Source organism: Mauremys mutica, chromosome 4 (genome assembly GCF_020497125.1).
Source record: "Mauremys mutica isolate MM-2020 ecotype Southern chromosome 4, ASM2049712v1, whole genome shotgun sequence".
In the NCBI taxonomy this organism is placed as follows: domain Eukaryota; kingdom Metazoa; phylum Chordata; order Testudines; family Geoemydidae; genus Mauremys; species Mauremys mutica.
The window spans coordinates 46,740,679-46,753,433 of NC_059075.1; the positions used below are offsets into that span (position 1 = coordinate 46,740,679).

A 12,755-nucleotide genomic window follows, 5' to 3' on the forward strand; every position below is an offset into this window, starting at 1 on the left:
AGTGCCTTCTCCATGTTAACATCCCAAGCAGAGAACAGCCTGGCGTGAAAGAACAAATGTTGTCAAACTGGGGTTAACCACAATGATTAACCATGTCATTAGGCTGAGCCTTTTGTTAATTATCTCTTTGTGTAAAAATTCTCATTTCATAATTTGACTGAAAAATCGCAATTTGGACTCCGAGTCCCATGTCATCTTAAATTCTGCCCTACAGTTTCTTTTGTCTTGAAATGTTGCCAAAAAATAATTGGTTTTGCTTCCAGCTCTTTTGTTTCTTTTTTCATTTCTACCACCGAACAACCAAAACACCATAGAAAAGTCACAAAAGTGTGAACCAATATGTTGCCTGCTCTTCACATAACCGAAGAAATCTTGCCTCAGAGGAGTGAACGTATTAAGTGATTGTTCATAGGATTCTGTACATTTTATCTCCATAGTGGCTCCAAAGAAAGTATTCCCCATTTGAATCAAGTAAAATGTCTTACTAGACAGAATAATCTTGCACCCTGTGTGAAACAGGGATACTTCAGCTTTTTCATTCTGCAGACTGTTTTGTGAAAGGGATATGCACTTGTGGACTGCCTCCCAGAATTTTAATATTACTGCTCAACAGTAAGGGATGCCACTTACAAACCACTTATGAAGATGAAACACAGCTCACAAAAAACAAGGCTTCGTATCTGGAGGTCCAACACATCTGTTCTCAGGGTAGAAGTACCATGCCTCTACCTGCTTGAATTAATCTAGCTTCCCAAGGAAAGTAGAAAAAAAAAAGTCCTTCAGTTTCTAACTAATCAAATCTGATCTAAAGTAGCAAGACTGATAGTCATCCAGTTCAACGGATCCTTTATTTGATATTTGATTTTACAGACCAGATTTGGAAGATCTCTTTGTCATATATTGCAAGTAACAATGAAGTGTTGCTATAGGAACAGAGATTATTCAACTATGATTCATCAAGGCAACTTCCCCCTGCTTTACTCAACTCCAAACTTGCGTACAAAAGATACAATATAATGTAACTTCCGCCCTGAAGGGGCTGCCTGGGAATGCCTGTTCTATAGCTTGCTATTGTCATACACAAAGGCTAAGGTCAATGAACAAGAGAGAGACTAATACATCAGCAACTTAAACACGGTGGGTTTCAGGCAGAAATATAGGGTGACTATACGGCTGCTGGACACTTAGGTTATGTCTACACTACATGTTCGTTGGTAAAACTTTTGTTGGAAAAACACACCCCTGACCAACAAAAATTTTACCAATGAAAAGCGCCAGTGTGGACAGCGCTTTGTCAGCAGGAGACGCTCTAGTTTGAAAACCCACAGCAGTGAGTCTCAGAGCATGGGTCTACAGACTTGGGCTCCCACTGAGGCATTAAAACAAGCTGTGTAGATGTTTGGCCTTGGGCTGGAGCTTGGGTTCTAAAGCCCAGGGATGGGGGTGGGTTTCAGAGCCTGAGCTGCCACATCTACACTGCTGTTTTTACCACAGTAGCACAAATCCTGTGAGCCAGTCTCTAGAGCCAGGAGCTGAGATTACTGCCATCGATTTCAAACGCAGTGGTGAAGACATACTCTAAGGCGGGGTGGGCAAAGTACGGCCCACAGGCCAGATCCGGCCCCTCAGGGCTTTGGATCCAGCCTGTGGGATTGCCCCCTATGGTGCCGTGGGCCCCGTGCCGCTCTCAGCAGCAGCCGGTCCAACGTCCCTGCGGCCCCCAGGGCCCTTGCCTCCAGGCACCGCCCCCCGCAGCTCCCATTGGCTGGGAACAGGGAACCGCAGCCAATGGAAGCTTTGGGGGAGGTACCTGGAGGCGCAGCAAGGGCAGCACAGGCAGAGCCCTCTGCCCCACCTCCCCCAAGGGCTGCAGTGCTTCCTGGAGCAGCGCAGGGCCGGGGACAGGGCGGGCGGGCAGGGAGCCTGCCCTGGCTCCAGTGTGTGCCGCTACCACCCCGGAGCCTGAACCCCTCCTGCACCCTGCACCCTGCCCCCCAACTCCCTGCCCTAAGCCCCCTGCCTGCACCGCACATCCCTCCTGCACCCCAACTCCCTGCCCTGAGCTCCCTTGTACATCCCACAACCCTCCTGCACCCCAACCCCCTGCCCTGAGCCCCCTCCCGCAGTCCGCACTCCTCCTGCACCCCTGCCCTGAGCCCCCTCCTGCACTTCGCACCCCTTCTGCGCCCCAACCCCCTGCTCTCAGCCCCCTCATACACCCGCATCCCACCTCTGCCCCAATCCCTTGCCCTGAGCCCCTTCCTGCACACCACACCCCCTCCCACACCCTGCACTCTGTCCTGGGCCCCAACCCCCTGCCCTGGCCTTGAATACAATTTCCCCACCCAGATGTGGCCCTTGGCCCAAAAAGTTTGCATTCTAAGCCTGGGCTCTAAATCAGGTTTGAGCCCACAAGAAATCCTTCTGCCACAACAAATCAGCCTGACTCAGGTCGGCAAGCACTCAGGACTCAAGTCCTAGGACAGTGCTATGGAGATGGGTCAGGGCCCAAGTCCCACTGTGAGTTGGATCCAAGCCCTGTCACTTTGCAGTGTGGCTGCAGCTCAAGCTGCAGACCTGAGTCAGAAGGTCTGTGTAACGCAGTATGGACACATTAGCATGACCACAAGACTTGGGTCCAGCAATTGTAAACCCAGGTTTATAATGAAGTGTGGACACTGAGGCCCAGGCTTGGAAACACCAAGTCTACAAGCGCAGGTCTCACAGACCCACGCTTATTGTGCAGTGCAGACATATCCTAAGAGGGTGGAGGCCACATGTGAAGTGCCCCAACTGGGTTTTCTGATTTTAGAGAAGAGATTTACAGAGTGGCCATGTCAAATTGCCTGACATTGCCTCTGAATGCCGGGAAACTCAATCAGAGAATGGACTTCCCAACAGTATGTGGTGGGGTGGAGGAAATGGGAAGTTCTCTGATTGAATTTCTCCAACAGCAGAGACAACTGTGACCATTTTTCCTTTATTTTTTAAAATAAATATACTGTTCCCATAGTGGTACACAATACTTTTCAGCTTTACCTGGCACCTGAAATAATGAGATGAAGTAGTAGGAATGCATGTTTATAAATACTCTTGGGCCTGGTAGTTTACTTAGGGTTTATCTACATGAACACTTAGTTTGACGCAAGCTAAGGTATAGATCTACCCCCACACTAGCCTGCTACACACTAAATGTTCATGTGCACCCTGCTGCTGCACGTTAAAGTGCCCTAGTGCCCTTTGATCTTCTCCTGTTTCAAAGTGGGATAGATCAAAGTACAGCAGTAGAGAACTTTAGCAGATGTCAGGAGGGTCCACACAGCTTGCTGCAAACTAAATGTTAGTTTAGACAAACCCCCCAGTAACTCTACCTAGCTTCATTCCCAAAGCCAGGGACTATCTGAAAGGGTAACTCTGCCTACCTCTTACTGTGTAGGCTTCAGAAAAATATTTTTTTCTCTTTCCCCAGGCCCTCCAAGGGCATGATCCTGTGAGGTGCTAAGTGTCCTCAGCTTCCTTCAACTTAAACAGGAGTTCAGGGTGATCAGTATCTCGCAGTATTTATTCCCAATTTTTTAAACATTATTTCCTCTAATTTTAAGGACCAGTGCCAAGTGACACACATCAGGGTAAACTCACAATACTGCAGTGAAACTTCCAGCTGGCCACCCCCCTGCAATGAATACTTACATAAGGAAGTGCATAACATTAGTATACAGGAACACATTTCTAAAACTTATGCAACTAGTTTCCATTCTGCTAATCAACGCAAACTACTAGTCTCTCTTGACTCTTAATCTTTACTAGGTGAAAGGTAGAGGCACTGTTAGGAGGTACCACAGTGTCACATTGCAAGTGCCAAAATTCTATTGTACTCTCTAAGGACTAACGTTATTAGGTAGCTCTGGAGACAAGGATTATTGACATAAAGCGTAACACAGCATGAATCATCTCTTCGCAGGGTTCTCCTAATCAAACTGGAAGATATCCGTGTTTGTACTAGTACAAGGAACAACCAAGACAACAGCTTATAAACACTGAGTCACCAAGGCAAGTCTGTTTTATGCAAAGCATTAAACTGAAGTGGTCGGCAATGCATACAAAATTGCAAAAGATATAGCACAAACCTTTTTTTTTTTTTTTTTTTTTTTTTTTAAAAGAGAGGCCAGAGATTTTGTTTTTAAATTTGACACCAGAAATTAGATACGCCATATAATCCAAAAGCCAGAAGCATTCTCTGACGTCCTTCTATAAGGAAACGATTCTAACATCTGTAGGTGTAGCATTTTACATCAAACAATAAGAGTCAGCAAATGTTCTATTTCTATTCAAATACAGCTTTTTATATAAAGAGACTATTCCATTGTTTACACAAAGAACAGCAATTTTTCATAAGGATTATTTATTTAGTGTGTGCATAGTCATCTAGCCAAGTGATGTCATCTTCAGTGGCATGATGCAGTTCTTCTAGGCCATCACTGAACCTAGTCAGCAGGCATTCATCGACAATACGCATCATCATATGTGTTGCGCTGCAGCTGCACAAAGGCCCCAGCGATACTGGTTGGATGCACAGAGACCTTGCTCAGTCTGAAACCTGTTCAACAGGGACCACTGGCAGCGGGGCAGATCAAAACCAGGTGGGCCAATTGTGGGGCCGGCGACGAGGGACTGGTTGGGGATTATGACAGATATCTATTCCTCTCGTCAGAGTGTTTCTGCCCTAACATCCTCGCGTGGCGGATGAGACCATAGTGGGCGACGTGACGCTGGTGTAGCGGTGGTTTAAAAAGGGTTATTGACTTAGTGCATTTAGAGAAAGATTTTAACAGTGATCAAGTCATGTTGTTAAGGAGGTAGAGCCACTTGTAACACGGAGGCCTGGATTTTTGCATTTTGTGCCTTATGTGTACATGTTCACTTTATCCATAGCAGCACGAATGCTGGTTTCATGGTATTCTGCCAGAGAACTTCCCAAAACATGAGTATACAATTAAATCCTGTTCCTGGAATTTTCTTTGCAATAGCCACAATACACATTTGTTGAAGAAAAACTGGTAAAAAGAGAAGGCTGCTAGTGCCTAACACATCGGAGAAATTGCTCCAAAACATTTCTATACAGCTGCCAACTCCACTGACTTGATGACCAAATGAAGATATAAGCTGTCTGGGGGCTACTTACAGTTATTCATGTAAATTTCCTAAATGTCAAAATATGTTCGAAATGACAGTACAATTAATTTAGTCATTTCCTCAACTTTTGCTGTTTTATCCATCCCGTTCTAGAGAGAAATTTCCCCTCACCCACACATTGCAGGCATTTCCCAAGACATCTACCAAATGCTAGAAGGGAATCATAGACATTAGGTAATTAGAAAAAGGGAGCAACCTTGCATCACTGCTTTGGGGTTTAATCACATGAATACTTAAAGGTAAACTGTGGTCTTCTTTGGCAATAATACAATATCCAGTAGCAAAATATTTAGTCACTAAATATAAATATAAAGTCTTACAAAAATCTCACACAGTAAAAACACATTCTATTAACATTTAAATAACGACTGAGGATGCACTAAGGTGATCATTTATAGCAGAGGTCGGCAACCTTTCAGAAGTGATGAGCCGAGTCTTCATTTATTCACTCTAATTTAAGGTTTCACATGCAGGCAATACATTTTAACATTTTTAGAAGGTCTCTTTCTATAAGTCTATAATATATAACTAAACTATTGTTGTATGTAAAGTAAATAAGGCTTTTAAAATGTTTAAGAAGCTTCATTTAAAATTAAATTAAAATGCAGAGCCCCCCCGGACCGGTGGTCAGGACCCGGGCAGTGTGAGTGCCACTGAAAACCAGCTCACGTGCCGCCTTCGGCACGCGTGCCATAGGATGCCTACCCCTGATTTATAGTAACTTGAACCCTATTCTTTTTCTTGCATACAGCAATGTCTCACATTGTTATTTAAAGAGCATCTAAAGTGTGCCAGGTGCTTTACAGACAAAATAAAAGACACAGTCTGAAGAGCTGAAAATCTGCATACAGTAATGTCAGACAAATTTGGGGCGGGGGATGTGGTTATAAATTATTCCAGAGGGAATTCTATGCCAAAAAATTAAAAATGCTGTGCAGAAAAAATAAAAATGCTGAGCACAATATGTTAAAATTTGGCAAAATTCTGTATATTTTATTTGTCAATAAATTATGTGGAGGCTTCAGCATGGCAACAGGGAGCACAGGCCACTGGTTGCACAAAGGTGGGAGATCACCCTGCAGTGCTCCACCCGGGACATGACTCGGAGGCGAGGCTGCACCTGACCCTGACACAGCGCAAGGGTTGGATCTGCCCCAAATATATCCTGGGGCCCTGCCCCTCCGTGCCAGGCTCACCAAGATAAGCAAGTAAAAGGGACAGAGTCTTGCACACATGCCCAGCCCTGGCCCCTGATCCAGGTGTGGGGCAAGCAGGCGGAGCCTGGCAGGATTCAAGTGTGGAGGGGCTTAGTGTGGGGGGATCCAGGTGTGGGGTGAAAGGGTTCTGTGTGGGGCAATCTGGATGCAGGCGGCCCGGTGGGGAGTCTGAGAGGGATCTGGATGCAGAAGGGCTTGGTGGGGAGTTCCGAGTGCAGTGGGAATGGGACTGTGCAGGGGGTCCAGGTGAAGGTGGTTGGGGCTCAGCAGAGGGGGTCCGGGTGTGGGGGGATGGGGCTTGGAGGGGGTAGGTCTGGGTGTGGGGGACTCAGCACAGGGGTCTGGGTGCTGGGGGCCTGGGGCTTGGTGGGGTGAGGGATCTGGGTGCAGCTGGTTGGGGCTCAGTGGGGTGGGGATCCAGATTCGGGGGGGCTCATTGAGGTAGTCCAGGTGTAAGGGGGATGGAGCTCATCAGGGTGGTGGTTCAAGAGCAGGGGGTCTGGGTGCAGGAGTGGGAGTCCAGATGCAAGGGGGGGGGGCTCAACGGGGGTCCAAAAGCAGAGTGGCTGGGGCTCGGCAGCGGGGTCTGGGTGCAGGGGGATTTTGGATGCAAGGGAGATGGGGCTTTTCTACAGTATCAAAGTGCTTCTCAAGTACATCAGGGCTGTGTAGCAAGAATCCTAGTGGCCCTTGGGTCCTCTCTTCCACTCTCCTCAAGCATGGGTAGACTCAACTTACAGTAGATTTCATTTACTGTTAAAAAATTATCATTCCAATTATAGGAGAAAATCTTTATCAAAGAGGAGAGTCTTGCAGCATGCCCTAAAAGTGTCAGATTCTGAGAGCTCATTCCACATCTTTGAACACACTCTGTGGCGACTCCCACACACTTCATCCTAGTCTTTGTGGGTGGGACTGTTCCCAGGGAGCACAGCTTTCTGGTGAGTCTTATATAGAGATGTGGTCACTGATGTATCTGAGTTCTGACAAACTGACAGCTTTGAAGATCAGGCTAAAACCCTGAATGGAATGAAAATGGGCTGGGAGCCAAAGGAGGGATCAGAACCCAGCTTTCTGGCCGTGTTCCCTACTGAGGAAGCAGGCTGCTGTATTCTGAATAAGATGAGTGTGTGCATTGCTACCACAGTTAGTCAAGTATCAGAGGGGTAACTGTGTTAGTCTGGTTCTGTAAAAGCAGCAAAGAATCCTGTGGCACCTTATAGACTAACAGACGTTTTGCAGCATGAGCTTTCGTGGGTGAATACGAAAGCTCATGCTGCAAAACGTCTGTTAGTCTATAAGGTGCCACAGGATTCTTTGCTGCTTTTACAGTTAGTCAAGTAGAGTCAGCTACAGTAGCCCGGCAACAAAGTGATGAATGCATGGATTACTGTGGGCAGATCCTCATCTGAGAGGAAGGGGAAGTGGGTGGAAGGTGGCATTTTTCACAATTCTTGCAGGAATAGAAGAGGAGAGAGTTGAACTCCACAGTACTTATCAGAGCTTGAATTACTGGGGGCACAGGCGCTGATTCCATGGGGGCTGGAGCACCCATGGCGAAAAATTAGTGGAGCACCCACCGGCAGCCACGAGGACAGCATTATATCGGGGTTGAGGTATATTACCGACCACCTGACCAGGATGGTGACAGAGACTGTAAAATGCTCAGGGAGATTAGAGAGACTATTAAAATTAAAAACTCAACAATAATGGGGGATTTCAACTATCCCCATATTGACTGGGTACATGTCACCTCAGGAAGGGATGCAGAGATAAAGTTTCTTGACACTTTAAATGACTGCTTCTTGGAGCAGCTAGTCCTGGAACCCCCAAGAGGAGAGGCAATTCTTGATTTAGTCCTAAGTGGAGCACAGAATCACGTCCAAGAGGTGAATATAGTTGAACTGCTTGGTAATGGTGACCATAATATAATTAAATGTAACATCCCTGTGGCAGGGAAAACATCACAGCGGCCCAACACTGTAGCACTGAATTTCAGAAAGGGGACTACACAAAAATGTGGAGGTGTTAAACAGAAATTAAAAGATACAGCACCAAAAGTAAAATCCCTGCAAGCTGCATGGAAACTTTAAAAAAAACACCATAATAAAGGATCAACTTAAATGTATACCCCAAATTAAAAAACATAGTAAGAGAACCAAAAAAGAGCCACCATAGCTAAACAACAAAGTAAAAGAAGCAGTGAGATGCAAAAAGGCATCTGAAGTTAAATCCTAGTGAGGAAAATAGAAAGGAGTATAAACTCTGGCAAATGAAGTGTAAAAATATAATTAGGAAGGCCAAAAAAGAATTTGAAGAACAGCTAGCCAAAGACTCAAAAAGTAATAGCAAAAAAATGTTTAAGTACATCAGAAGCAGGAAGCCTGCTAAACAACCAGTGGGGCCACTGGACAGTCGAGATGCTAAAGGAGCACTCAAGGATGATAAGGCCATTGTGGAAAAACTAAATGAATTCTTTGCACTGGTCTTCACGGTTGAGGATGTGAGGGAGATTCCCAAACCTGAGCCATTCTTTTTAGGTGACAAATCTGAGGAACTGTCCCAGATTGAAGTGTCATTTGAGAAGGTTTTGGAACAAATTGATAAACTAAACAGCAACAAGTCACCAGGACCAGATGGTATTCACCCAAGAGTTCTGAAGGAACTCAAATGGGAAATTGCAGGACTACGGACTGTCATCTGTAACCTATCATTTAAATCAGCTAAATGACTGGAGGATAGCTAATGTGACGCCAATTTTTTTTAAAGGACGCCAGCGGTGACCCTGGCAATTACAGGCTGGTAAGAACACCTCCATTAGCATGGGCGGTGCATAATGGAGGCTGGGGGAGGCTAAGCCCCCCCCCAAACCTCATGCCACCAGGTGGGAAGGGGAAAACAGGGGCAGAATTGGGGACCCTGGAAAAATCTCCCTCCACCACGGCACAGAGCTTTTCTGGTCTCGGGGCCACAGCTGGGGGGGGGGGGGCGCAGCAACACGGCAGAAGGGGAAGAGGAGCAAGTGGGGGGTGGAGCAGGGCCTTGAGGGGGAAGGGAGTGGTTGAGTGGAGATGGAATGGGGACGGAGCTGCAGGGGAAGGGACGAAACGAAAGAGGGGCTCCTGGCTCAGAGCTCCAGCCAGGGTCATGAGCTCCACCATGCCCCTGACCGAGCCCTCAGTGTCCTCTCTCCCCATTGGGAGGGGACTGAGAGCAGGGGTGGGGTCTCCACCAGAGGAGGCAGGGCTGTGGGAAACTTCACCTGCCACTCATGTCCACTAGCTATGCTGACAGAATAGCACTTATTCTGCTAGCCAAGTACCGCTACACTAGACATTTTGTCAGTATAGCTATGTTGGTCAGGGGTGCATTTTTTTCAGATCCCTGAATGACATAACTATGCCCAAGTACAGATCAAGCCTGAGACTGAGAATCTTTAGGAAGTGAAAGAAAGTTCTTGTACAGGATATAGATTTAAACTGCCATCAAGTTCCTGTCTACACAGGGAAACTGACCAGCAGGGGTTCTCTTCTCTAGTGCTATGCATTACAATAATTATCTTCTCCTGACTGATTTGCATTAACATATTCAGTATTCAAATTCAAAAGATTTCTCAAACGTGCTACAAAAATGCTGCCGATCACTTGCAAGATAGGGTAAGTAATAAAACGAGGCAGTGACTGGTTTATGCTCACTTAAGCCTACTGAAAAGTGAAATTCCTTATGAATAATTAACCTGCACTTACAGTTTGAGACTGGTTCCTTTTGTTAGAAATATTGGCAACATTGAGTCCATCTATCACAATATCATACGGAGGACGATTTTCCACAAAGTTTTGAAACTCTTCAAGTTCCTAGAAGAAGGAGAAAAGAAAAAAAAATATTAACAGGAATTTTTTTTAAGCTTTTTTAAAAAAGACCAAAAAAACCTAAACCTCTCACTTCACTATCGTCTTCTGCCTTTGATATCTTTAATGAAATATTTGCTGCAACACCTTCAAGGGATGTTAACATTGTACTAGATGCTTTCCATTACATTTTTCTTTTCTTACGATTGAACAAACGCCACAGCTTCTACCCCTCTTAAACTCACAGTATAAACTGAACATTTTTTGACAAAAATAGGTAGGTCAGTCAAAATCTGACAGAAGCTTCAAAGCTGGGTACAGCTTTTTAATTTCATTTAAAAAGAAAATAAGAGACCTGGGTTCCATTCCCAGCTGTGCCATTGACCAGCTGTGTAACCATGGGCAAGATACGTTGCCACTCCGTGCTTCGGTTTCCCCACCAGCAAAATGGGAATAACACTATTTAGCTTCTTTAGTAAAGAGCTTTGAGATCTCCGAATGTAAAGCATTAAATAAGAGATTCTTGTTGATATATTTGCTTACTACTCTGGTTGTAAGGCATAAACAAAGCTTTTAAAGCAGGTAAAATATAGAACTTTGCTATGTCAGAAATGTCACCCAATGGCTGATCAAAGAGCATCTCTCCAACGCTCCAAGCCAAAGGGAAATCATTGTTACATCAGACCAGTCTAGAAGAGCTCTGTGTAAGCTCAAAAGTTTTTCTCTCACCAACAGAAGATTGTCCACAACAGAAGATTGTCCAATAAAAAAATATTACCTCATCCACCTTGTCTCTCACTAGTATCCTGTGGGACCAACATGGCTACAACAACACTGCATACAGGGATGGGTAGCATTTAACAGAGCAGGAATTCGGTCATGAATGACAATAGATTTAAAAATTTTATTAAGACGATGTTTAAAAAAAAAAGTGAATGGTACAGAGTTTAAGCATAGAAGTTTCTGGTTATCAGGGAATAATGCACAGATTATCAAGGGCTGCGAAATTCGGTTTAAGATCGGGTGGCATAAGGAATAAATAATCTGCAATATCCCCGATTGGGGGTAAAAGGTTGACGGGTCAAAGTACAGACACTGAGATATGAGGGTATGAAGTTCATATAATGGCTATGTTCAGGTGTGGAGTATAATGAGTGGATATGATGATGAGGATGGGTTGACCCTCATTTGGTGAGATTTAATGTTCAGTGAGTTTATGGTTCCAGTTCATATGGTCCAACAGACACAGTCTCTCGGTCCTTTTCTCATAGTCAAAGAGCAATGTCACTCCGTCTCACGCCTTCTGGTACTGTCGGTGGCCGGTGACATGTTCAATGTAGATGTCCCTGGCGTCTGAGACCATGAGGCACCACATGAGCCATGCGTAGCGTCGACCAATCCCGCAGGTTCTCAGCACACGCTCGTTGCAGGGGTCTCAGGCACCCAAGGCGCCGACGATCAGGGCGTCCATCTACACCTCGTAGCCCTTCGCTGTCAGGGTGTCAGCCAGGGGGGCGTACTTTTCCAGTTTATGAGCTCGGGCTTCGCGAAAGGCCAAGGTCCTGTTCTCAAAGGAGACCGTGACGTCGATGAGGATGATCTTTTTCTGGGCCTCGTCGGTGATGACGATGTCAGGTTGCAGCTGGCTGTCGGTACCAGGGATGGCGCAGTTCAGGCATGGTGCGATGGCTTTCACCAGGCAGTTCTGGATGGTGTTGGGGCGCAGCTGCCAGGCTCTGGAGTGGGGTTTGCAGCTGCACAGGATGTGGGGCAGGGTCTTCACACACCTCTCCCATCACAAGTCCTAGAATTTGCATTTCTGCACAGGTTAGCAAGCCATAGGACATGGCAGTTGCATAGATATGGGGAGGCTTTGTACTAAATAGGGCTGTTTGAAACTATGGGAATGGCACAGCATTATCTTTGTGGAATGCTTTGTAGTTTTACCAGATTCATGCACTAGATCATGCAGCATCTGTAAGTAACACTATCTACCACCCTAGGTTGCCTAGGATGCTGTCAATGTGAAATCTAATCAGTTTTTTAAAAGTAGCTTCAGACTATATGTGACCTGGAGTCCCCAGTGACATTGTTTTGGGTTTTACAATCACCTATTTTGGGTTTTGTGGGTGTTGGGGGTTTTTTAAAGTTTTTCTCTCTCCTGTTGTGCTTTGTGAAAAATCCACACAAATAACTGAGGAAAACTGACTGATTAGACAGGAAAACAGACACAGAAATGACTACACTCAAAAAGTTGTCGAATATAGAATGAAAACTATGAAAATAGAGAAAAATATTTTTCCTTTCATTGCTCTCAGTTACAGGTTACAGCTGAGATTATTGTAACAATAGCAAGTAAAACAATTTCAGACAAAAATGTGGCTTGGAAGTTGACAATGTCCCTTTCACCAACCAATGCAGTGTGCTAGCGTCAGCTTTCATTTCTGCTGATAGGGAAAAAGAGAAACTCAGCTGAAATCAGTGGTTTTACATATAT

The 12,755-nt window shown here is 45.4% G+C and overlaps 1 protein-coding gene across 9 annotated transcripts in view; it reads right to left on the bottom strand.

The window, feature by feature from the left end:
- LOC123368608 (protein only RNase P catalytic subunit) overlaps positions 1 to 12,755 on the bottom strand; it is a 90,231-nt gene that overhangs the window by 58,716 nt on the left and 18,760 nt on the right. For 8 of the 9 annotated variants that reach the window (XM_045013523.1, XM_045013529.1, XM_045013526.1 and 5 more), the window contains exon 5: positions 10,157 to 10,264. In XM_045013523.1, the coding sequence (XP_044869458.1) occupies positions 10,157 to 10,264 (108 nt within the window). Of the gene's footprint in view, positions 1 to 10,156; positions 10,265 to 10,613; positions 10,848 to 12,755 lie in introns of those variants that run through there. The other variant, XM_045013532.1, reaches the window with a different exon arrangement.